At 39.0% G+C, this 27,758-nt stretch overlaps 1 protein-coding gene across 2 annotated transcripts in view; it reads left to right on the top strand.

Annotated features, from left to right (window-relative positions):
• The window catches only part of LOC6567895 (putative uncharacterized protein DDB_G0277255), a 60,478-nt gene that overhangs the window by 24,514 nt on the left and 8,206 nt on the right, over window positions 1-27,758 (top strand). The window contains exons 1-4 of one of the 2 annotated variants that reach the window (XM_043214842.1): window positions 4,059-4,321; window positions 24,368-24,589; window positions 24,938-25,179; window positions 25,321-25,757. In XM_043214842.1, the coding sequence (XP_043070777.1) occupies window positions 4,297-4,321; window positions 24,368-24,589; window positions 24,938-25,179; window positions 25,321-25,757 (926 nt within the window). In that variant the 5' untranslated portion in view covers window positions 4,059-4,296. Of the gene's footprint in view, window positions 1-4,058; window positions 4,322-24,367; window positions 24,590-24,937; window positions 25,180-25,320; window positions 25,758-27,758 lie in introns of those variants that run through there. The other variant, XM_043214843.1, reaches the window with a different exon arrangement.

Raw genomic sequence — 27,758 nt, 5'->3', positions numbered from 1 at the left:
TATTTTGGCAGCGCAGTGCGGCGCAGTCGGCTGGCTTTTTATCAACGCGCGCTGGCGTCGCAGTCGCAGCCGCAGCCGCAGCTTAGTATGCAGTTGTTGAGTTGTCGAGAATTGCATTACACTGCATTTGGCGCTCTCATTCGCTCTTGCTCTGTGTTCTCTCTCTCGCTCATTCGGTCGCTCATTCTGGTCGAGTCGGCTTGATGTTCATCATGTCAGTGGCCTTTGAGTGTGTGTGTGTGTATGTGTGTGTGCGGGCTTACCCCGTTTGCTGTTACTCCTAAAGTTCTCGCGTTTGCGCGCCTTTCCCACTCAATGACTCAACGTGCGCTCTTTCTCTCTTCTCTCTCTCCCTCTCTCTCTCTCTGTCTCTCTCTCTCTCTCTCTGTGTGTCCCCGTCTCTCTCTGTCTCTCGCTCTCTTCCTGCTGTGCTGTTTGCCTGCTGTTGAGTTCTCTCTCTCTCTCTCTCTCTCTCTCTCAGCATTCTAGTTGTGGCGTTTTTTATTTTTTTATTTCTGTTTTTTTTTTGCAAGCATGAATGCGCTTGTATGCAATTTTGACGTCGCTGTCGTCGTCGTCAGCGCTGTCTTCGTGTTGTTGTGATATAATTTTGCAGTCGGCTTCGGCAGTCGCATAAACACAACGCATCCGATATGCAACGGAACGCATTTTCGGACGCGGCCCGAGTCGTTCCGAGGTGTAGCGTCCGACGATCGCGTATATCAATCGTAAAGCATTAAGCGCATTTCACATTTCCATCATTCCAATCACTCGCAGACAAACCCAAAAAGTTCTAAAAACCACAACCAGAAAACTGTCACCAAAAATTGAAAAAAGTGTCAAATAATTTCAAATTAATTTTAAAAAAATGAAAAAACAAAGGCAATAACTATGAATAAATATGTAGAGTGAAGTGCAGTGTCAGTGAGATAATATTACATTAGATACCCTATGCATACACACACGCACACACACACATGCATAATAGTCCATTTGATAGCATTTGGCAACATCAACAACAGTGGCAGCTGTGGCACATTGCGTATACGCAGCGTCTGCCCTTTGGGCAATGTACGCACTTGGCTTTCCACTGAGTCGTCGCCCGCACGTTGCTTTTATTTCGGTTGTTCTTGACTGACAAATGACAACAACAGCAACATCAACAGCAACAGCAATAACAATAACAACAACAATAGCGAAGCTGCAGTCGCTGCCCGCTTCTGTGTGCGTGTGTGTGTGTGTGTGCTTGTTTCTGAGAGCGTATGTGTGTGTGTGTGTGTTTATGTGTGCGTTTTAACTGCGGTCGCTGGCTGCTGCAGTCGCTGCCGCCGCAGTCGTCATTGCAGTCACCGTCGCAGTCGCCGCTGTCGCTGGCATGCAAAACGCGGAAAACTTTTTTTCGCGCACTCGCAAAAATTTTATAGAATGCATTTTTATTTCGGTCTTTTGGTTGAATAGTTGCACTGCCCCGTGGTGTGCGTGTGCCGCTGTGTGTGAGTGTGAGTGGTGCCACAATGTGTGCGTGCTTGTGCGCTAATGCATTAATTTTATTTTATAATAAAATTGTATAATTAATATCGCTAACGCAAATTTGACAAAAGTGCTGAACATGCCGTTCAAAAGAATTGTGTATTAAATTTCAAAAGAAATCAAAATAAATAATAAAAAATTATAACACAAAAATTAAAATGAAATCAGTGAATATTATAAGAGAATAATTCAAGACGTACAAATGTTCAAATGCTCATAATCAAATTATAAATGAACAAAACTTATTAAACACTCATGTCCATAACAAATAAATTCATTGCCAATTAAATACATCACGCACCGCATCTCATATTCGATGTCGCTACATTTTCACTGCACTTCTGTTACGTTCCAAAGAAAACAAAGCGCAAAAAATGCATTTGTCGTGCCAAATTTGTTAAACGAAAAAAAAAATATTAAAAAAAAATAACTACAAATAAAAAAATAGAAATTATCAAAGAAGAAAAAAGTACTTCAGCATACAAATGAACTGCAACAAACTTCAGTAGCAGCAGCAGCAGCAGCAGCAGCACTAAAACAAAACAAACAAAGCAGTCAAAAAAAAAAAAAAAAACAAAAAAAACTAAGTAGAAGTAACAGCAAGTGCCGTAATAAAGCGTGGTTGGGTGGCTGCCCAACGGGTGGCGAACTTTATGTGCAGGCAAAATGTAACAAATTTTTGTCAGTTTCAATTTTCGTCAGCCAGACAGACGTGACAGACGAGACAGACGAGACGCTACCAACTTAACCAGTCGCTCCAGCAACAGCAGCGCCCCAAACCTAAGCAGCTCTACACCATGACAATGGCGAGGTCTCTCCGGGTGCTCAGGCATTTACTTTGCCGTCGGGGTTTACAGAACAGCATAATGAACGAGAACCAAAATAAAAAAAAATAAATAAAACAAAAAAAAATAAGAAAAAAACGTACTCACAGATATATGCTAGAAAAAATGGCAAATTAAATAGCCGAAAAAAATTGCTGGCTGGTCTGCCCGGTTAGCAGCGAATTGGCCATGCGCTGCAGCTGCGCAGCAATTGAAATGCCATGCTAGACCTTAACCCATGTGCGCCCCGCATAGATGAGATGCTGCAGTCGAGCAGCTGGCCAAAACTGAAAGCAGCGCAGCACTTGATTTTCGCATTTCCTTGGCTTACCTTCCGTTCGTTGGCATTTACTTTATTTTTACGTGATATTTTTCTTTTTTAGTTTCTTCCATTTTTTTTGGCATATCCTTTTTGCCCAAAACTTAAATTACTATTTACAATGGTTTTTCAGTTGTTTTTTTGTTGTTTTTGTTACCTTTTTTCCTCTTCCGCCCAGCTGAAACTTTGCTGGTGAATATTTTTGTGCAAATTTTTCACTGCCCCCAACTTGAATTTGCCTCCCGAAAAAATTGCAGTTTATTGCGTTCTTTTTTCTTATTAAATATATATTTTTTTGTTTATTGTACCTTCAACAGTAATGTAATTAATTGTGATAAATTATGAAAAAATTGCAAGCCCCATCTTATCAGCAGTCCATTGAAAAAATTCTCTTCTGTGGCAAAACGTGAGCACCGAGTCGAATTATTAAACTGAAGTACATAAAACAGATTAAGCAAAATGTGCGAATTTACTGGCATTTTTTTAGAATATTGATTAAATGCATCGGAAAGATACAGATTGCAGTGATTATGATCGCGATTTTCATCACTTTTCACACGTATCCCAAAAGCCGTTGCTTAGCCATTCTGCTTGCCATTCTAGAAAATAAACAGCAGCAACAACAACAACAACAACCACAAATACAACAGCAACAACAAAAACATTTTTGTTATTAAATTTATGTTGAGTTAAATACAAAACATATGCAAAAACGAAATAAAATAAGTAAAAGTGCAATCCATTAAAATAAACGTTAAACTAACAACAACAACAACAACAAAAACTAGCGAGAATAATTAAAAAAGTAACAATTACTTTTGAATTATTTTAAATGCTGCATAAATGTAAAATATTATGTTGAAACATATCACCAAATACAACAACAACAACAACAAAAATATATAATTATAATAACAAACAACAACAATTACAAACGGGCAACTGTCAAAATTCCAATAACTACAAAAAATATCACACAATTGCCGCTGTCTGTAAATTGAACATAAAGAGAAATACAAATGCAAAAATAATAACAGCAACAACAACAACAACAACAAAAAGAAAATCGGAAACCGTTTCATTTTTACGGTGAATATTATTTACTTTGTGCGCCACATAATAAAAATAAAAAAAAGAATAAAAAGAAGGCAAAATACCAACCAACCAGCAGTCCAAAAAATACATAGCATCAAAAAATCTCCAGCAACAACAACAACAATAACATTAATAATTGCCTGCATTTGGCCTTTTGTGCGCGCACCGAAAAAAAAAGAATTTATAATGTATATAGGCACAACATATAAAAAATTATATGCTCATATATACACTATATAAATGTATTGTATGCGCTGCAACAACAACTACAACAACAGCATCATCATCAACAGCAGCAGCAGCAGCAGCAGCAACAGCCGTCGAGGCACAATTACTGCAGAGCGCCCCAACAACTCCGACAACCCAACGCTGAGTACCGTGCCACGTCCAGTGCGGCTGTAAATTTTTTTTTGTTGCGTTTTTCACATCGACTGCGCAGTCAGCGTGAGCAGCAGCGACAGCATCGACAGCATCCACATCAATTTGGCTATTGGGCAAAAATAATTTAAGAAAAATATATGTGATGCTATGCACATCAGCAGCTATGAATTATGTACGTATCTCTTGGCTAAAACATACTTACAATTTATTTATGAATTTATTTACAATGTGATTTATAGCTAAGCCTCAAATTTTAGTACAATTTTTTGCGCCTTTTGAGATTTTGATAGGTTATTGCATTTGCAGGTTAATGAAATACGTAATTCTTTGTTTACTTTCACCCTTCACTTTGTTTGTAATAAGAATGTTTTAATTGAATTATCAATAACCTTGCGCAACTCCTTTCACTTCAGTCACTTTCTGACTGGGTTCTACGATCGCTTATCAATAAATTATACGAATTTCAGCAATGCCTCAACGACATTGTCCTTCAATGCAAAAAAAAAGAATATATATATATATATATATATATATATATATATACATAAATGAAATATGTCAACACAATGAAAGCGAAAAAAAAGAAGCGAAATGTGTAAACAAAGATACACAATGAGACTGCATATCAGATACACACACATGCGTTACTCTTACTTTATGCACATAAAGCGATGATCAGCGTGAACTGCACACAAAAAGATACGCGGGCTTAAGGACACGAGTTGAAGCAACTGCAAAAGTGCATTCGCCCAGCTATACACATACAGAGACACATACAGAGACAGATACAGATACAGATACACACACACAGATACAGCTATAAATGCCAGACAGAACTACTTATATGGTATAACAACTGTATGATAAATATCGCCAGTTCATTCACAACACCTCAGCATAATCAATTTGCCAGAGCGGAAGCATCGTCAAATTGCCAGCTTAAGCCAGTTATCTAAAAGTGAACAACGCGAAATGCGAAATGCGAAATGCAGTAGCTGAGCAAAAGATAGTTTTAATTCACAATGTGCGCAATCTGCGAATGCTCAACACTCACACCAAATGCATCAGATACACTTACAAGTGTGTGTGTGTGTGAAGTGTGCACGTTTCTTATCAGGTGGCCTGACGCAGCCGATTCTGACCCAAATTGCGAAAAAAAAACGACAAGTCTGACAACACAACAGGCCGAGGCGGAGGCCATTCTGGCTCGCCTCGCTGATACGGCAGCTACATGTGAAATCTCGACAAAAAAAATTAAGCAACAAATTATTGAATAAAAAAAAATTTTATTTCTGAGGCGTTGCTGTCTGATAATCGCGCAAAGAAAATATGAAAATATATATATACTTGCATATATGTACATCCAAATTTGATATATATAGGTTTATGTATTGCGAGCAGCACTCAAAAAGAAAAAAGAAAAGAAAACGCCCAAAGCGGAAATATTTTGCTCATTCTTATCTGGCGCAAAAAATTGATTTTATTTTGTTGCAAAAATTTTCGCAACGAACGAAATTTTATTTTTTTTTAATGTACTAATCTTGTTTACATAGCTGTTTTTATGTAATAAATTGAGTATTTTATTTACGAAATTTGTGCAGCTGCAACTATAACGATCGCTTACAGTCCGCACTATTGTGCAAATTGACGCGCATAGTTCAAATTATCGCAATTAAATTTTTATTATATGTATATATATATATATATATATATATATATATATATTAGCCGCAAGTACAAACGTATAATATTTCCACAAAAGCTACGCTGATAACAGCGAGCGCAAACGAATTCTATACTTATATTTACACTATGTCATAAATTTAATTATTTCTCAATAGTTTATTTTGATTTAGAGGCACAAACAATTGCATTCATATAATCAAAATACAAATAGAGTTAAGAATTTTCCTGTAGAATTGTCTATGGGAAACTTTTTCTCCAGATTACTTCTTAATTTATTATGGAGCTTCAATCACAGCAAAATTAAAACACAAAAACCACATATAAAATCATGACTCAACATTGCTGATGATGATTTATAATTTGTCATGTAATTGATTGGTTTATATTTCTTGGAATTGCTTTTATTTAAAGTTACACACAGCCGAAAAATCATAATTTCATTTCATTCGAATTTAAGTGCGCATGCAAAGCAGCAACTATTAGTGTGATTATTATTTAATTGAAATTTAAAACGAAACAAATGTGTCAATAGTAATACTGATCGAATTTCGTTTTGTCGAATGCACTGCAGCTGTTTTCGCCATACGAAATAGATAACTCCCAAAGTGTTTACCATTTGGGACAAAAGATAAAATGCAGCGACAGCAAAATGTGTTAACTGTAAATAAGTGCAATGCATGATAAACAAACTGAAACAACAACGTGACACTGTGTGAACATTAAATACATTAAAAAACAAATATAAAAAACCAAAAAACAGAGGGCTGCAAATAAAACTGGCTACAAAGCGGAATACTAAATGCAAACTGCTCACATGGCTTAAATGCTGGCTAGCAAATGCATGGCCTAACCGCTGGCGCTGGCGCTGGCCACACACGACGACGACTGCTGTAAGTAAATGTAATGTAATTAGCAAACAAGCCCAAATGCCAGACACTAAATGCCAGGCAAAATGTACGGGCCGAAACATCAATGTCTCGGCCGCTTGGTAATCGCTTGCCAATCATTGGGCTACCAAACATTTTACAAACGGAAACAGCTGTCTCAGCCATGGCATGCAGATCTATGCCTTAGATGTTGAGGATAAGGGAGCTAGGAGCTAGATCGCTGCGAGCTACAAGTGCAGCCTGTATGAGAACGTCAAGCAGCTGCCAAAAGGAAGCTGCTACCAAACACTCCTCGCGCTGTACTCTCCAAAATGCAGCCGGCTGTTTGGCTGGTCAAACTTGCAGCAAATTTAATGCTGGCAAGTTTTGAGTTTGCCACATGCGCCTGCTGCTGCTGCTGCTACAGTTCTAGCCATAAAAGCAACATCAACAAAAACAAAATAGTTACAACTGACTGGGCTATGCAGAAAACTTGGCTAACGACTTTTTTCCGTTGGCGCTCTTGACTTTTGCATTGAAAATCGTGCAATTCACCTGCTGCCTGCTGCCTACTACCTGGCAGTAACTACTAACAACAACAACAACAACACCACCAACAGCAATGACGTTGAATGCATCTGCATCTCAGCAGCGCCGCCGTCGCCGTCGGTTGCATGTTAATGTTACAGCTGCACTTGCACTTGCAGCAAATGCCGCGTCGTCGTCATGAATGACGCGGCTTAGACCCATTCCACCATACCCCCACCTGCCGCATGCCCCCATCTCCCATGCCCCTTTTTAGCCATTGAGCACTGTTCCCTTCCCTGCATCCACATGCAATTATTTTTCTAGGCTGCGGCCGCAAATTGCACGCCTGCATCTCTGCCTCTATTTGGTTGTGTTAGTGTGCACAACTGAGTGTGTGTGTGTGAGTGTGTGTGTGTGTGTGTGTGTAAGCGGCTGCTTCTTGGCTGCCTTTTTGTGGATTTTACAAGGTGTGGAATGACTTTGGTAGCGCCTGCCGCTTCTGCTGCCTCCGCTGTTGGTGCTGCAACATCGTCAAAACTTTGCGGCTTCATTTTGGCTAAGCCGAGTCCAACTACAAGTTGAGCTGTAGTTGATGCAGTTGATGTTATTTTTGTTGTTGTTGTTGCTTCTGCTGTTGTTATTGTTGCTGTTGTTGTTGTTGTTGCTGCTGTTGTTGCTGTTGTTCTCGGCTGGCACGTTTATGGTCGCGTTTTAATGTAATTGTTGTTGTATTACAGCAAATTGTGTACGCTTTGATTGTTGCTGTTGTTGCTACGTTAGCTACTTAACTGTTTGTAATTTGCCATTCATGTTGACGGCCCCGAGGTGGCGATTGCCGTTTGTTGTTGTTAGAAATCAGCTCAGTTAATGCCGATCAATTTGTTATGAAGGTGTTGCTGTCGTGTGCCAGTTGTTTCGATGGCTTGGCTGGATGCTGTGGCTGAAACACTACCTCGGCTTAAAGGAAACCTATCATTTGTGCGAGCCCAAAAACAAGTAGCCAACTGCCAATTTACAAATATTAAACAGTCGATCAGCACCAATCACGCCCCCAAGCATCGCCTCATAACAGTTACGTTCATATTTCCACATTTTTAGCTGCCGCAGTTTGTCACAATTGCGACTAATTAACGGTATTGTGGCATTAAAAACCATTACGGCTTGAGTACTGCCGCTGTGGGAAGCATCCACAAATACAAAATTTATTATGACTTTGATGGAAAGGATGTGCGAAAGGTGCGCGCGCGCAGCAAACGAATGACTCAAATGACTTAATAAACGACTAAACTTACTAACTAACTAACCAACTGACTGACTGACTGAGTGACTGACTGAGTGACTGAGTGACGAGCAGATGACTGATGGCAAATAGAAAATAACGCATGGGAGTCATGGATATCGTTCTGTCCCTGTTATTAGTTAAATGGCATATAATGGGTGAATAACTCGAAATATACAATGGTCGGTAACAAAAATAGTCAACAAAACAATAAGTATTAACAATAACAACAACAACAACAACAACAACAGCAGCAGTAATACCAACAACAACGAGAACGACAGAAGCAATGGCAAACCGCGTGCTTTTGTGTTTGGCAAACTGTTAAACTGACTGACGTCGCAGAATAAGAAGAAGAAGACAACGACTGACTACGACAACGGCTGGGAGAAGCGTAGCAAACGAACCGGACCACACCTTAATAATTACTTAAAAGGAAAATAATTTACGAAATTGCATTCATAGTTCAGCTCGCGCTGCAAGCCTGACTGCAACAAAAGCCAGCCATAACAAACAACAATGCCAGCGAAAATAAAACAAACGACCAAGGCAAAAACAAAAACAAAATAAAAATAATTTTTGTGCGAAAACAGCAACAACTACACAAAAAAAAAAAAAAAACAGAAGAAAGAACGGTTATCTTAAGTACACCGAAGATTACATACCCTTTTAGGTTGGAGTTAATCAGCAGACATCTAAAGTTAGTTGAATTGTTCAAATAAATATTGTTTTAAACAAATATATTTTGTATGATACTTGCTACAGATCTAATTATTAACTGAATATTTCAAACATGTGTATATTGTATCAGAAAGGGTGTTATTTATGTTGTTGTGACAATTGAAATATTTCGACCAATCTTTTTATGGTAGCTGTATGAAATTGTGGTCCTATGATGATGAATATTTTATTTACCTTTCAGGAGCAGTTGAATATATTGAGAGTTTTGTCAGTATATCTTGGTAACAAGATATATTTTATATATTTACCTGAGCAAATATCTTTACCGATTTTTCCTCTGATAGTGTATAATGGTACGATCCGATAGTCCTCGACGTAGTGAGGGACCGAAGCCAAAAGACGAACAAGACAGCTTCAAAACTGTTGGAGTTTTGCCCATATAAGACTATATGAGGGACAGACAGGCGAACATGGCTATATCGACTAGGCCAGTGATACATATCAAGAATAAACAGACTTTATGGATACGTAGGCGTCTCCGTCAATGTGTAGCAAACTTGAAAAGAAAATTACATTACCCTCTGTATATTTAACAAAACAGAGTAGAAGAAATATAACTCAAACGCAGCGCGTGGCCATTTTGTGGGGCAGGTAGTACACACGAGCATATTGAGTTTCCCGTGGCGCGCATTGGTAAACATTTACCCAGAGCGCCGGCTACCAATAAGCAGCTGCAGACTGCGGACCTACCTGTGGCCCTGTTCACTCTAGCGTGGTCGCAGTGTACTTGCTCGCTTTGGCGACTCGCTGGACTGGTGGCACTTTATTGTCATATTTTCGCTAAGCTGACTTGGATGATAAGCTAAGCGACGTTCGGCCATCTCAATAACTCTAATTGCTGACGCTTATCAAATGCTTCGCGTTGTTTAATTACACGAATTGCCACCCATTTTTTGAGAAATGCCATGGCATACGGGACGTATGAGTAATGGGTGAGCTGCTCAAAACGATTGCACTTGTAATGATATTTGTCACGCTTATCGCAAAAACGCTCAAGCAAACAAATGAAATTGGCAACAACAAAAACTTTTGACACATTAACATGGTCAGGCCGGGCCAGCCAGGTTTCCAGGCAGGTCGGTGCCAAGTCCAGTCGATATAATCCAATCCAATCGATTCCATGCCGCTTTGCAAGCATTCGCGTAGAAAATGTGCTAAACCAACGCAAATGAATTTCCATATTCAAACACGAAGCGACAACAACAATCAAATTGTGCACACAACTATGCGACAGCTATATAGAAAACACCCAAAAAAAAGCGGAAAAATTGAAGGCTATACTTCAGATTGAATTTCATTACAAAAACAAAAAAAAAACACTTAGCACTTTTGTGTCAAACGAACGTTACACACAGCCACAGATAGTTTTAATAGGTTTGTTTATTTAAATTGCATTGTTTGTTAAAAACTCAGCAATTTTTATATTTGGCTGCAATACAAAGATTATCTATACAAGTCTTACATATATAGAAATAATGTATTGTTATAAGTATATGAAAGGCACAAGGTTATTCGATTAAAATGTTCATAAGAATGTTTGATCAGCATTAACAGCGTTATCAACTTATCGGTCAATACAACTTTACTAACTGAATTTAGTTTGAGCACCTAGAGAAAAGTTCTTGTATACCTAATACAGATGATGGATTTTTTTAAAATATAGCTAGAATATTATTTAAACTATTTTGCTTGCTTAAGTACTTCATAATGATGGGTTAAAAAACACAGACACCTTTTTAGAATCAATTTCAAGTCGGCATATTGAGTCATGCTCCCCTGAGTCGTGCCAAGTATTTAACATAACTTAAACGTATTTGGAATATACAACTTTGCAGCAATGCAGCCTGAAGCAACTGCGGCTGCAAGTTTATGGGAACGCTTCAAAATCGCTGGTCTTACGTGAAAAGTTTTCATATTCAAAAAGTTGCCTAAGCTTACTTATATTGTACATATATAATTTAATTTTCAGTTGCAATATTGTCTAGGTTAAAAGTATTCACTGCTCCTATGCATACATCTATATTTGCTGCAGCAACAACAAATCCAGCCAGAACACAATCCAGGCTGGAAGACGTTTATTTGCACGCGCCTTGCAATATCCTGTCTCAGTTGCTTTCATCTTTGCGCATTACTTACGAGTATTCTCAATGGCATTTTGCTAATGGTGAGGAAAATGCCAGTCAGCCATTGCAATCCATAAGTTTTTTGCCCACTTTCGAGCAGAAATGACGCACCACCGTGCACAGATATACATAGATAGGAATACTGATACAGATATAGATAGACCGGTCAGACAAACAGTTTAGTCCGTCACAGACGTCGTGTAACCTTCGACTGCTTGGCAACGGCAACAGCAACAGCAACAACAACAATACCCATTGAAATGCGAGTATAACTAAGGAATAATAAAAGTAAATATGAGAAATTGCATATATTTTATTTGCGATTTCGATTGTCTGGCCAAGAAAGCCGCGTGCCGTGCCAGACAAAGTGGGAAAGTATTTAACTATTGCTCAATGACAGACACAAAGAAAAAATTCTTCAAAATTGAAAATAATACTCAATCGGCAGCTGTAACTTTTGTGCCAGCTTGTATTTCGATAAGTTCTTGTTGTATCATAAAGAAATCAACCATCGAATCTTTTTTTTTATAAAATTCACTTATTTCATATTCAACCGGTTTTTTAGCTATACAACATTTGCATAATTTCCGCAAATCAAATAAATTCAAATGGTTTATAATGAAAACTACAAAATCAGTACCTAAGATCCAGAGTATGCGGGAGCGCCCAGATGCAACAACAATAACAACAACAAGAACCACAGTCGGCTAACAACAACAAGTACAGCAGCCGTCAACAACAACTGGTGTCTAACAGCCGACGCCAGCAGAGATCAGCTCTGATGTTGAGGTGCGCGGCCATCGCCTTGCCCCGCACGCACACACAGACACACACACAGACACACACACACACACACACACAGACATACACACACACATCGTCAAGACGCTAAAAACCATGAACTGGAAAACCTTGAAAACTCAACAGCAATTATATTTTGTTGTGAATTTATTTTACGCCGCCGCTTGTTAAAACTTTTTGTATCTATTAGATACACATTAGTATTTCTTACTTTTTTTTCATTCGCAAACGTTGTCAATTTACTTGGAGTTCTTGTACTTTAATTCGAGTACCTCTCTAAAGTAAAATTAAAGCAATTTGTGGTAGTGCATTGTAAATTAATTTCATTTTAAAACGCGTCGACATAGGCCAATTTACACAAAACATGGAAACCATGGTATGAATATAATTGCATCGCTTAATAGAGAAGTGAATTTCATTATATATACACATATTCTCGCTGGCCCTATCTCTTTTTCTGTCTGTCTCTCTGTCTCTCTGGCTGTCTCTCTGTCGGCCTGCCTGCCTGCCTGCCTGGCGGCCTAAGCGAGTTGGCTCTGCACAATCTGCTGGGCATCTTTGCTGTTTTAGCTGTTTATGCTTTGAGCTTCTTTAATATTTCTTTTTTACTGCGCACTCGCATATAATTATATTACAGAGGCCTACATAGAGAGACCCATCTGCCGCAACACCGTCAAGCCACGCATGTTCCAACCGCATTATTATATCTTCTTGCCTTTAACATTATTCTTTCATTTTCTTTTGTATTGTTTTTTTTTTTTATTTATGTGCTGGTTTCTAGCTGTGCGATAGGTTAGTCAGTTAGTTATGAAGTTGGTTAGGGGTTGCAGGTAGGCTGCATTTGTTAAATAGGAAATTTGATTTGGTTAAGTGCGTTCGTGTTTCCCCGCAACTCTTTCCCTCTCTCGCTGTCAAGTGCTCTCTTTGGTCTTATTTCTTATAAATTGATTCATTAGGGTCTAAGTGGCCATATGTTGAGCCTTGTTTGTAAGCTTTTTTCTTTTTGGCTTATTGCATTGACATAAATTATGAAATGCCTCGACAATTGGCCTGTGCTTGTCAGGCTTTTTATTAATTAGGCATTTGCCTTTGACAGTTGGCAGCGTGATGCGATTGATGCCAACAACTAACCAACTAATTGATTATAGCACTCCAAATTGCATTAACCTATCCAAATGGCAGCTGATGTCAACTTTTAGCTACCCCTCTTCCTCATTTCCCCAATTACCCGTTCCCACAACTCGCCAACACTCCAAAGATCCAAACTGAGACAGCGACACGAACGTGGGCGATTTTGGCGGCGCCAAATTTGGTATAACTAAATTTACAACAAATTACAATAATAAATGAAATAAAATACAACGCACGCCTTAGTTTAAACTGCACAAAATCAACAACAATTTGTTTCTGTATCGCTTAGCTTAGCTTAGCTGGCTAGCTGGCAAAGTGCAACACAATTAACACCCCAAATGCATACAAGTTTACATGGTTTTTTTTTCGTTAACAGTAAAATTTGTTTGTTTAGCGAATTTTGCCACAGACATCATGCATACATACACATGCATCCCTATACATAGAGAGTTACTGTTGTACAAAGTTTCATGTACACATAGAGGCTTGTTAATGAAAATAAGCAACAAAGCCAAGCGGTCGCAGACAGATAGACAGACTGGCTGACTGACTATCACTCAAGCTGGCAGGCGGCTTGACTGCATGCAAATGCACAAGCTGCTCAAAAAGTACAAAAAACAAGTCTTGCAAAAAGAATTAGAGAATTTTCAGTATATACGAAAATGCGCAAAATACACTAAATAAGTAGAAACGTCAATAAGCAACGAAAAAAAAGAAGGCCTACACACTTAACAAACAGACAAACAAACATAGCAAATGTGGAAGCAATGCGGAGGCTAAAAAACAACAGCAACAGCGACTTAGTGAAAATCTGTCAAAAGAGGCGCATGTGTAATTAAATATGCGATTGTGGCTCAGAAGAGGCCCTCTGGCTAAAAGGCCTAGTTGTCCGATATGGGGCTCCATGGAGAGGAGTAAAATTTAAATATACACGGCAGTAATTACATGATTTAATTATTTGTTAATTGGAGAAATTACCTTTTCTCAAATTATAATTACTTTTGGACTTTTACTTGAACTTGAAACTGCAAATTATACCCAAATTGTTAATGCCATTTTTTGTTATACTTGCATTTAAAAGCTACGCTTGCCGTTCGCACACCCAATTGACTTTCATGCATGCCTAAGTCACACAAGCAAATACACACACACACACACAAATACACACACAACCACACACACATTGATATGGCTGCAGCTGTAACCGTAATACCAAATTACACTCATTGCGCTTTGCACTGCATTCGTTAATTTTCGTACTCATCATATGCATCTGATTTAGTTTTCTATAGAACGGCGCGATAAGTTCAAGATCAATGCAAGTCGAATTGCGATGCATGACATAATCCAACCAAATATCAGTTGTGCTCCATGAAATATATACTTTAATAACATCCACAGTACAAGATGCAATAGATATGTATGTGAAATAGTACAGCACAAGCAGTAATTACATATTTTTTGTATTATTTTTCATCAGTGTGATTTTTAAATCTGACTGATAAATCGATCAAAATAATTGATTAATTAAAATAATTACTAAACAATAACTATCATTTGTGTTGCTCGAAAAGAAGACATTATTTGCCCAAGTCAAAGTATTAACTAAATAATGTATTCAAAGCACAGGAGGAGTGACTATAGCAAAATCGAAACTGCCAGTTCATCAAAACCTGGACTTGTTGTAGTTCATTAATATTTGAATCGGTGTAAAACTAAGCTTAACTAATTGAGCATTGATGGTTCGTCGAAATTAGTGTACAATGAAAAAGAGGGAAACTTTTTAAGAACTTTTGCACACGCCAATTAGGCATAAATTGATCGGTATTAATTAATAAGCACATTTCGGTTAAAGCCGCAACGAGGAGACTGAATGAGCTGCAATTTGAATAAATATTGCTCGGTAATTATTATTTGTGCGAGTCGGAAAAGTAAATAAATGAAATATTTAGCTAGAAATTTATAAGTCGAGTGCGACACGTTGCCAAGCCTAGCCCCGCACCCGAACACACCCAGGCCACGCCTGCACTGCGACCACCCCAACACCCCAAGCCCCCCTGCGATTTCACCCAGCGTCCCGCCTCGTTTGACGTTTGCGGAATTAAGCACTGAAATTGTAACCAAATATGGCACAACAAGTTCAATTCTAATTCTAATTTACTGAGACGCTTTGTCGAACTGTCCGGTTTTTCTTGCTTGCATTTTACATTTCGTATCAATTGATTCAAGGTTTTGTGTAGCGGCTTTTGATTTGATTTTATTTCTCTTTTTACTTTTTGTAAAGTGACAGAGCTGTTTACACAACATGCTCAACTGTATACAATATTCACGTATGTGAATCGTGCGCTTTCGTTTAAAGCGACAAGAAATGCATTCTTAAGTAATTGAAAATTCTGGCGACATAAACTTCAACTGAATGCCAGCACACAAAATTCACTTTTGATCGATAGACACCAAATTGAAATAAATATATTTACTTGGTGTATTTTTAATGATTGATCTTTTAATATTAGTAAAGCTTAAAGATATTTTTCATAGTATAAAATATTAATTCTATAAAATATTGATAGCTTTTTACGCCTCAAGCTTGTACCTATATCTTACTTGTTGTTGTTCACACATCCAATTTTATTATGATTAGCTACTGACTTCAAAGTGTCTTAAAGTCAGTGCATTGTAATTAAAATCAGTTTAGATTACAGCTTAAAACTTGTTTATCAACATCGTCAATTGCTAGTCTGCTTTCCTTATTTGCCTTATTTGATTGCTGCATAATTTAACGTTCTCATTTTATATATAATATATAAACAAAATTACAATTTATTTGAAAAGATAAAAAACGTATGGAATATGCTCAAATTCCAATGTGTGTAAAATGCTTGACTCGATTTGATGTTCAGCGACAGAGCCAAAAATGCAAACATTTGACAGCTCCCAATTGTCTAGCTCCTTAACTCCGTGCATGGTGCTTCCACAAATCACAAGCAATCACAGCAGCAGTCAGTTACTGAAACCCTCGACAAACGAGAAGAGCCACACAAGAAAAAAAACAGAAATCAAACAGGCAGCGTAAAAAAATGTAGACAGAGCCGAGTGCCTGCCGTTTCAGGATAACACACTCACACACATGCTGCGAGGTGTTGCCGTATTGTGGCAGATGTGTGCAAACAGCAACCGCGTACAAATTGGCTGGTGCCTGTCCTTGCCAGCCCAGTTTTTATTGTTTTTTTTTCTTTTGGTGTGTTGCCTGCCTCCAATGCAATCAAGTGGACGTTGCATTAAACGAGAAAAAACGCAGCCAACTCTGGTTGCTGGCTGTTTGCGCGTCGAGCCTGTGCAGCTGCAACGCTCAGGCAGACTGTAGTCCATGTCATGCCACGCCTAAAAGGATTAAGGCGATCTGCGCGCAATCCGCGCAATTATCCTTTCATTGGATTGGGGCGGGAGCCCGCTGTTGCTGCTGCTGGTACGACTGCTGCTGCTGCTACTGTCGCCGTTCGCTGTAGGATGCCTCCAGCAATTAGTTGCATCACTCAACACTTTTTTGTTGGCGCCATTTTTTTTGGCCATTTGACTTTTGGTTATATGTGTCCAGGCCCAACAGCAACAGTGTCTGGTCTGCACTTGGCTTTTGTTGTGCTCATTGTTAACGCTGCGTATACGTAACGCTTGCTCCCCACTCATATGGAAATCATTTTTATGAAGTTTCTGTTTTTGTTGCAGCACTTTTTGGCTAAGAGCTGTGGGTGCTTGTGTGTGTATGTAATTGTGTGGGTGTGTCGGTGCGGGAAGCGCTACGTGTCCATTTGAAGTGCGCACTTAAGTGGCCCTAATTGGTTTCACACTCGCCCATCATCAAATGAAGCTGCCTGCCAGTTTTGGGTAACACAGTTGCTCAGTTTCGGTTTGTGCTGGGCTGTCAAAAACAAGGCACCTACTACTAACTGCCAATCAACTAACCAAACTGGCTACCAGTCTGCCCATCTGTCCAACGCGTCTCTAACTAGATGTGTATGTGTGTATGTCTGTCTGTTTTCCTGTGGCTGCAGCTTCATTCACTCACTGACGACGGCCCCATTCATGTCCGTGTCGAGTGCACAACTGTTGAGTGTGCCAGACTATAACAACAACGGCAGCAGCAGCAGCAACAACAGCAACAACAACTCCTTAACTATGGAGCAAGAAGCGGGTGCGGGGAGTGCGGCAAATTTAAATGTGCGCTCATGAAAAATAGTTTACTGCCACTTGTTGGCTTCCCTGAGCGCTGGTGCCAGCATTTAAATTGAAATACCAGCATTTCTTGTTGTTGTTGCGACTGTTATTGTTGTTGTTGTTGTTTTTGTTGTAAATATGTCATCATTTGCTCGTTGTTCGTGCCATTTGGCGTTTAGTGGCGCAGTGGCATACGGACTAAGCCAAAAACCCATTCATTGTAAATTCAACTAAATCCATGAATAAAATTTTGATGCCAGCATCGTTTGCCTTCCTTCCTTCCGCTGTGTGCTGGAGTTGTTCGGATTGCTCATCTGTTGCCATGGTTCGGTTTTATTGCAGCACTTTATGCAGCTAACAATCGTCAAATGCGCGTGCTCTCTCGCTCCATCTCTTTCGCTCGCATTTACTTGCTTCTCGCTCTAGCCAAATTGAATTTCCGAATTCAATGAATGAATGAGCGCACGAATTGGTTTAGGTTTTGTTTAGTTATTTAGTCCTCGGCTGTGGCATGCTTTTCATATTGCATACTTTCAGGCCACCTGTTGCGTGCAGCTTCACTTTTCACTAGAAACCGAATATAGACTCTACGCGCGTGTGTCTGTGTGTGTGTTTGTTATATATGCATTGTTTCACATATAGATAAATGTATATATAAATGTCTGAATTTAAGGCGTCATGAACTGCCTGTTGCAGCTGCCAATTTAATGTCCTGTCGTGTCGCCATTTCGATGCTGCCGGCTCGTTCTTCTATTTGGGTTTTTGCTCTTGGCAATTGTCTACTTTTTTGCTTTTATTATTCACTTTATTGCTTTGCTGCAGTTTGTGCTCCTGCGGAAATTGCATTTCTCTGAATTTTGCATTTCAATAAATTTTCAAGCTGCTCCTGCGTAGCTGTTTTATTTATCTATTTTTTATTTTTTTTGGTTGGCGTGTCGGTATGACTCTATTTACGATATTAAAAAGTGTTTTGGCCATTGTCGTTTTTTATTTATTTTTGGAGGAAATTTATTTAACTCTCTTGTTGGTTTATGGGGCCGTTAAATTGGGTGCCACTGAACTCCATACAAAAAACCAGAAAAGTGATGATGATATTAAAATTGAATGAAGTTAAAGAAAAATAACTGAACGGGGTATAAATAAATTAAATATCCGGCAACAATTCTCGGGATCACTGAACTGAAATAACAAATAAATGATGTAGTTATGAATATATTTTAATTGAAGCTTCCCAAGTCAAAATTCTCACATTGGTGAATGAAATCAAACTTCACCTGCCAATTACCAAAAAAAAAAAAACAATTTAATCTTCAATACATTTTTGATGAATTTGCCAGAGTATTTAGATCACTTTAACATAAGCTTTGATAGGAAAAATCGGTAGATACATAAACTATTGTATGAACTGCTTAGTTAGGCATTAGTTTTTGTTACACCTAAAACTAAATAGTTTTTAGAAAATACAAGGCCCTCAGAAGCACATAGAAAAATAGTAAAGCTGATACATAAATTATATTTTAAGTGGCAGCATAATAAAAAATCAAATATATTAGACTTATGTGAAGCTAAGTGCAGTTATTAGACCTAACTATAACATTTTTAAGTTCAACATTGATGGGATAAGTGCCAGTTAAGTATGTAGAATTTGTAAAGACTAATTACCCATCAATCACCAATCTCACACTTGTAATTAATGCAGGACAGACTGTCGGTTAACTGCATACAATTGTACATTAGGTGAGCATAACACACATCAATTACGGCTAGTTTAATTTTTGGCCCCGTTCACAGGTAACCAATTTCAAGCAATTTCCTATTGTAAACGAGTCGAGCACAGAACCCACCAATTGCAGCACAGTCACTTCAAGTGCTGAACAAACATGCAATCAAATGCAATCGAACAACAAGACTCAAAAAAAAAAAGTTTTCAAATTTGGCCGAAATGTGTATGGCCAGCCAATCAAATTGCATGCAGACCCAAAAGTGCATACGAAAGCGCATTAGAGTGAGACAACGATAGCACCGAAACATACATTTTCAAAACGAGGGACTCCCACACCAAAAGCAACAGCAACAACAGCAGCAACATGTCAGCCGAGCCGATGTCAGACGAGGCGAAGACGAAGCGCACCGAAGAGCAGGGCAATCGAATTTATTTGCTGCTTCTAATTTTCCATATGCCCACAACGGCAACAACGATGACGACGACAATTTCTATGCCAAAGTGACACACAAAAAGTGCTAAGCACAAAAAAAAATACACTCACACACACACACACACTTGCATACACATCAGTGCATCTGTGTATGTGAGTGCCTGGGTATTGATGTTGTCAGTATGTAAATTGCCAAGTTTTTTTTAATTTGGGGTAGCTTTTAGTTTAGCAGCCGAAAGGGTGGCTTATGGGGTCCTTGGGGCCGCATACACTGACAGCACTGGAGGCATCCCAGTTGTTTTTGGGTGTGTGTGTATCTGTGTATGTGTGTGTGTGTGTATTGCTCTACCTGCGTATGTCCTTGCATTTTGTGCAATTCATTTACATTTCAACGCTGGCGCTTTGCATTGCTATACAAGGTGCACAATTCTGCCGAAAGCGTTTTACATACACACACACAAGCAAACTTGTCAAGTTTCAATACACACACACACACACACACACTTACTTATTTGCACATGCATAAACACACACACACACATGCATTGATAGGGCCCTGTGCGGCAAGTCGCATGTCCTTTTCATTGCACAGAACATTTAACAAGCCCCTAAAAACGCACAAGCGAACCACGCGCCGTTCGCAGTTCACCGTTTTCCGCTCCTCGTTTGGTTGCTTTTGTACCGCTCCGTTCTTTTGGCCCAGTGTTTGTTGTAGTTGTTTTTCCTATTTTAACGAAACTCATTTCTTTGCTTCACTTTCGGCTTTTCAAACTTGGCTGTTTTTATTTTGTCGCTCTCTCCCCTTCTCTTTCTCTTTATCTCTCTCTCTCATACATTCTAACCAATTTGTTGTTGCGGCAGGACATGTGACGCCAAACACAGCCACAACAACAACAACAACATAATTGACTGAAAGCAGCGAACATTAAAAGGAACATGGCGGTGTCCTTTAACTAACTAGCAACCGCCTCCGACTCAGTCCACCCACAAATGGAGTTGCAAGTACGTTGACATTCGACATTACTCAAAATGCTATGCAAAATGCAATGGCGTGTGTTGAACCAACAGCAACAATGCACTCCAACTGTTTTTAATGTCAAGTTTTTAGTTTAATTATGACATTTTTATATTATATTTATGAATACACAGAAAATAGCTTTAATTTTAGCATTTCGTTCAATAGTTGACCAACCTGAAGCTCAATAAATATTTTTACTGTTCTTACGAACAAATAATTGAGAAATAATTAGCAGCTAATGAGCTATAAAATTAAAATTGCTTATAAAACAATTATCATCATACTGAAAAATAAATCATTTTTTTCCATTTCCATTATATTCAGGTGAATTAATCATTTATTGATTCACTTTAAGTTGATTAAGTGACTATAAATTTAATCTTAAGTCATTTCATTTAGTTTAATAACAATTTCAATAATATTTCTTTTTAATGGCATTAGCAATTGGTTAATCTAATTGTATTTGGTACATGTAAAAGAAACTGATCATATGAAGTTCATATTTTGTGCACGCGTTGCAGGTGTCGCCGGTTTCGTATTTAGTACTTTTGATACTCTATCCACTTGTCAGTTGTACGCACGTGCTAAGAATTCAAGACTTTTGTGGCAGACGTACATTTGAGTGTGCGCCATGCAGCGTTTGCGTCATCATGCTACTTATGCATATACACTCTAATGTCTTGCAAGTCTGATAATCTATATCCGCCACCATTTGACATTTCATTACGGCACGCACTCTAGTTACCAAAACTACATCAGAAACCAGAGCAAATTCAGTGGAAAGCCAAAGCTAAAACCAAAATAACGTAAGGGCCTTAAAAAAATGTCAGGTTGTCGTTGTTGTTGTTGTCGACATGTCAGCGTGGCTAAAAGTTGACGCTGTCCCCTAGGAGGCTTGTTGTGTGCCCGCACATTGGGGCACCTGGCACGTTGCATGCCACAAGAATAATGCACATGACGGCAGCAGCAACAAGAGACGAGCCATTTTGTATCGATGGGCATTACATTATATATAGATATATATATATATATATGTATATATATATATATGTATATAATTACTGAAATTTGCTTATATAACGTGCGTAAATGACATGAAAAAGCCCCAACACCCGAACCACAATGAAATTAAAAGATGAGCAAAAAAAAGTACAAAAAACAATGTGATTTTTTATTTTTTTTTGCATGCGTATTACATTTATATATGCCTACTATACAAACGCGAAAAGGTAGCGACTATATATGTGCATATGATATATGTAGATATGTATGTACATATTTAAATTACATACACGTACATAAGGGGTTATCTACCAAAGACATACAGACACATGTATATATGTGAATATACGTATATATGCGAGTATGAGCCATATAATGTGTACATTAATCGATAATTGCATTTTTTTCGTGTATTTCTTTTGCCTTTTTTCATGGGTTGACTGCTTGTCTCTCATGGCACATGGCATTTCCCTGTGTTCGTATGTATGTGTGTGTGCATGTGTGTTGGTGTTCCGCTTTTTAAATGAGTTTGCGTGTTTAATTGGTTTTTTTTATTTTTATTTTATTATTTTTTTAGTTGCTCTTCCCCAACTTACCTCAAAAAACTGCATATTAATCATACGCCCCGTTTAAAGGACAACACAAGCAGGCATTTAAGTTTGCGTCTAACTGTGATAAAACGCACTTTCGTTTTTGATTCGCTGTTAGTTTTAGGGCGCCCACAAAGCAAACCACCAAACAAACAGCCAGATAGACAGACAGACGACAGATTGGCAAACAGAGGGCAGAAGGTAGTCAGTAGACCGGGCAGATGTCTGTCGACCCAGCTGACATGTCGCCTTGCATGGATACTGTATGTGTGCGTATATGTATATATATTTATGTATATGTATGCCTATCGACAATGTCTAAAGCTGACGACATGCACCTTTCTATGCGCAACTGAAAAATCTATTTAGCATACATTCAGGCGCTTGCTTGGCATAATCTAAGCAGACGACGACGAAGCAGAAGCAGCAGCAGCAGCAGCTGCAGCACCTGTATTGAAATCCCACCTTGCGGCCGACGTCGTCATAATACGCAATGTGTGTCGCTTTGCCACCCAAACACGCGCAACCACACACACACAGCAATATATATGTATCCACATGCCTATGGCTAGGTAGACATTTTGTGCGTGCGTGCGTGCACCGCATTGTATGCAACCGCTGCGACAGCGACGCTGGCATAGAGCAACCCTCGGAATTTTACTTATATATATGCAAGTGTGCGTAATGTGTGTGTGTGTGTTTATGTGTGTTTGTTGGCTGCACTTTAAAGTTGGAGTTTCGTAAGTCCCGCGCGTGCATTCACCTCGTTTTTTTTCGACGTTTTTTTGTGCGTGCGACTTCAACGACGGCAACGGCAACATCAGCAACCCCCGAGGTAACAGCGGCCACGATGACGGTGACGACGACGACCCTGTTTATTTGAGCGCCTCAAAAATGCAACGGGTAGAAAGAATAACAACACCAACAAGAGCAACAACAACAGCAACAACAACAGCGGCTGCAGCGACTGCAACCAACTGCAGTTGCAATACAATTTGAACGCTAAAAAGTTTTGAACATGGCGCTCCAGTTATGCGCTGGAATGAGCAGTAGCAGTAGTAGTAGTAGAAAAAAGCAGCTGCTACCGCTGGCGCCTATGGCACACTTGAGGTGCCAGCTAACAGTAGCCAACGCACGCACCCCATACGAACTCCATACGCACTGCACGCACTTTTGCGCAATCAGGACACAGCAGCACAGCGGCAAGGCATTCAGTGGCCACAGCTCATGGTTGACTTAGGGGGCGCGAAAATTTCGCCAAGCTTCCGCTTTAATAATATACAAAAAAAAAAAAGAAAAAAACAACACACAAAATAATAATAACAATAAATATAGCAAATGTGTGAGGAGTTTTGTAAATTCAAATGCTGGCAACAAAGTGGCTACAAATTAATGTTACATTGCCACCAAATTCGCAGCTATGCGAGTTGCTAGTCGCCTGGTGTGGCAGCACACTCTGTTCTTCTAACTGCCTCGATATTTAAATCGCATTTCGTGTGAGTTGACGCGTAACCTTTTTTTTTTTGCCATATAAGCACAAAAGTTTTCGCTTTTGCGGCACGCATGCACGACAACTGGAGTGGCCTCAGTTGCCTTGTGCGGCCTATGCATTTTACATTAAATTGCATAACTTTTGTGGCAATTAGACGCGCCATTCGCAAGGAAACGCAGGGAAACACAGTTCTCATATGCAAACATCGAGCTCAAATCTATCAATTTTCCGCTCGCAAGCCCAACCTACTCAGTCATATGCCTTGCCAAGTGTACACCTAATAATAATACGCATACGCAGGGTGTGTGTGTATGTGTGTGTGTGTGTGTGTTTACCATTGGCTCATTTCTTTTTATTTCTTTTTATTTCTTTCCTTTATTTGCATTTCAATTAAGTCATTTCTGTCTGTACAAATTCCCAAGCTAGAAAATGAAAAAAAAATCGAATAAATACTACTATACGCAAATTATACAGAAATTAAAAAAGAAAAATAATAAAGCTTAATAACCTATTTCCCTTATGCATATTTGATGTGGCACCTTCTTGAATTCTCATATACAATGAATTGCTTTTTTTCGATTGCTCCATTTTAGGTCTAGAACGTGTCGCTGAGGAATTCATGGGTCGCAGGAAATGGAAACATTATCAAGATCAACTGACGTTCAACCCATTGAATATCGCCGAGCAACAGCCCATATCTACAACAGAAGACAGCATCTATCAGAAGCCACTGAACCACCGTTTAGCGCAGCCCAACGGCCAACATTGCAACAATAACAATAACAACGGCGCACTGCAATTTGAAAGAGATTTTGGTAAGTCAATTTCACACCTAACAGATTGGTTAGGGCTTTTAAATAAATGTTTACCAAACAATCTATTTATCAGTTGAGTTCTGATATATTTCAGTCGATTACCTGAGTCCTTACTCGAAGTATTTATAGTTTTTTTTTTCCAAGACCTATTTGCATCAGTTCATTTAAGTCGTTCTGATCTTTGTAACATTTGTATTATATTTTTAAAAATTGGATAGGAAAGATTAAAGATTTGAGACCGAAATAGCCAATATAATACGACAATCCGGGACTCAGTTCCATCGATCAGTTTGAAGTGTTTGGTTTAATCGAAAGTTGGACTCAATTGTTTTCATGTGCTTATTGCAGAGAAGAACCACACATCACACGACCACGACTCAAGTGGAACATCACGTAGTAGCTCCGGCTCACCATCACCACCGTCAGAACCCAACGATTGGACACCGTTTGATAAGTGCAATTTCTGTGTTAACGGTCGCTTGTTAACGGTGAACGCCAAAGGCGAATTGGTGGTCGAAACAACGGCAACCGCGTCTAGCCTTAATTGTAGCAGCAACAGCAACAACAACAACGGCACAGCTGAGCAGCAGGTAACCTATTGCCCTCTCTCTCTCTCTCTCTCTCTCTCCCTTTCCCTCTCTCACTATCTCTTTCATCCGTACTCTCTTTCTATATTATTCTATTTATATGACATTAAATTATCGTACATTTAACGCAACTTTTCCATGCAGCACGATAGCGACAGCAGCTCAAGCGCATCACTGCACAATAGTAGCAGAAATACCAACAACAACAACAACAACAGTAACAGCAACAGTTGCAACAAGCATAGAGTACGCAACGCCGCAAACAACGCTACAACATCGTCATCAGCAAGTACAATAGAACTTCAGAAGCTGCTCACCCAGCAAGCAGTAGAAATGACATCGATGGAATCAATGGCCGCCAAGCTGGCACAGTTCTCAATGATGGCCGATTTCAATCTGATGAGCACGCTGGCCAATCAACAACATACTAACTCGGTAACACCAACTACCTCTGAAGTATCTGCCGCCGCCGCCAGTCCCGCACTCAAAGATACGCCCAGTCCCAGTGCGGATGCGCCTCTGGATCTAAGCAGCAAACCATCGCCAAATTCATCGATTAGCGGCGATATAAAGACAGCCAGGTAAGCACCCACACACACAGACACAACAACATAATTCTTATATACTTGTATTTTAACAGATGCATTCACTTGCATTTTTGTTGTATATATATATTTTTTTAATTGATACACATTTAAATCTGGCAGTGCGCAAACGTAAAAAAAAGAGACATTATCAATGCACTATATAAAATTATATAAATGAAAAAATACAAACAAAATATGTTTAAGGATACGAACCTTAAATGCACTGCCATGTGAAAATTGTATTTGAGGTAATTAGTTTTGTATTTAATTACCATTTTTTTTTAATTTAATAAATTTAAATTCACCAATTTCGTGACAGTCTCATATAATCAAATATTTCAAAAGTTATACTACGATATACCCTGAAGACAAATATTCACCTATCCCAATTCTAAAAATTATTCGATGTGTTTTTAAAGTTTTTAATCACAACAATACTGCATTTAAAGTTGGAAATCCTTAGTACAATTATAAATGTGAGAATTTAACCGCATGTGGTCATAATTTGCGTGGTTTAAATTTGGAAAGCCAAAACTCCTTGTGCTCCTCATTACTCTACAGCCACATCGAATAGTTTCCCTCTTACAAAACTTTTTAATAGTCTATATGCACACACTTGTGTAGGAAGCCTGTCAGATGGAACATTTATCAACCCACTAATTAGGGCTGTTGAGATTTGGTTAGACGAACAAACAGCATAATAAATTCATGATGCCCAACTTTAACTAAAAAAAAAAAAAAAGAAAGAAGAAAAATACAAAAAATATATGGTGTTCCAGCAGACAATACATGAGATAATTGCACTTTAGGCACTGGCCCGCCTCTGACACTGCATTTATTGTAGCATACTTAACAGGGCTGGCCGGCTGGGTGGTACTCGGGAAGCTTTATTGTTGTGAGCCTATGTAAAAATCGTGCAATTACACATGCACGTATGTGTGTGTGTGTGTGTGTGTGGATGCATGTGTGCACATAAGTGTGTGATGTGTGTGTCTATGTAGTATGGTGTGTGGTTTGAGTGCGGTTTATGAAACGATGCCGAAAATTACACATACGCCCCATAGCACGCAGTCAGCACTGCGTTGGCCACGCTTAATTACTGACGCTGGCAGGGGCGAGAACACTGCTGCCGCATAAATTTGCATCAAATTTGAGCAGCCAAAAAAGAGAAGAGAAAAAACCCATTGAGAAAGAAATAAAAGGAGAATGTAGAGAATACAAATTTTATGTATTTCATGCTGCATCTTAACTCCTTTATATTTTACTCGCCATTTTTTTAATTACTCTAAAATGTTCAGAGCCACCTAGCCTATTATTTATGTTTTATATGTGTATGTGTCTGTATGTATGTGTGTATGCACTTCAGACCACAGAGACAAACGTCAGGGGTGTCGACGACGTGTGCATAATTTTCCAACACTTCCACAATTTTCGTCATTACTTTTTTTGGTTATTTTTTTGTGGCAACTGTGGCAACGCCGGCAACGGCTGCTGCTGCTGGCTCTGCTACTGCGGCTGCCACTTGAGCCGCAAAACACAAGTCCTTGTCTATTGTCTAAAGCATGGCCAAGTGTTTGTTAGCAGCAACTGCTGCTTCTGTTGCTCCTTGTACTGCTGCTGCCTTGCATCATCGTACACCTATTTTAATTGTTGTAATAAAAAGCAACGAAAAATGTGTGAACAACACACAAAAACAAAACAAAAACAATAGCCGCAAAACCACAGGAAGTAAGTTGGCAGGAACTGCAGCAGGCTAGAGGAGTTAAAAGCCGCAGATCGACAAGTGTTCAATGTGCTGTGCCAAACGTGTCCAGTGTCCGCTATACGAATGATAAGAGTCACAGCCACATACACAGACAAAGTTGGAAAATTGCATCTTCATGCCCTCCTCCCCAAGGACTCAGCCAAACACTTGAAGTACAATAGCTACTGACGCTGCAATTTTTGGCTTTTTTCGAGCGTTTATTATTACGGATTTTTTATATACTGCTACTG

This window comes from Drosophila grimshawi, unplaced genomic scaffold, assembly GCF_018153295.1.
Source record: "Drosophila grimshawi isolate 15287-2541.00 unplaced genomic scaffold, ASM1815329v1 contig_311, whole genome shotgun sequence".
Classification (NCBI taxonomy): Eukaryota; Metazoa; Arthropoda; class Insecta; order Diptera; family Drosophilidae; genus Drosophila; species Drosophila grimshawi.
This window is presented reverse-complemented; position numbering and strand designations above follow the sequence as displayed.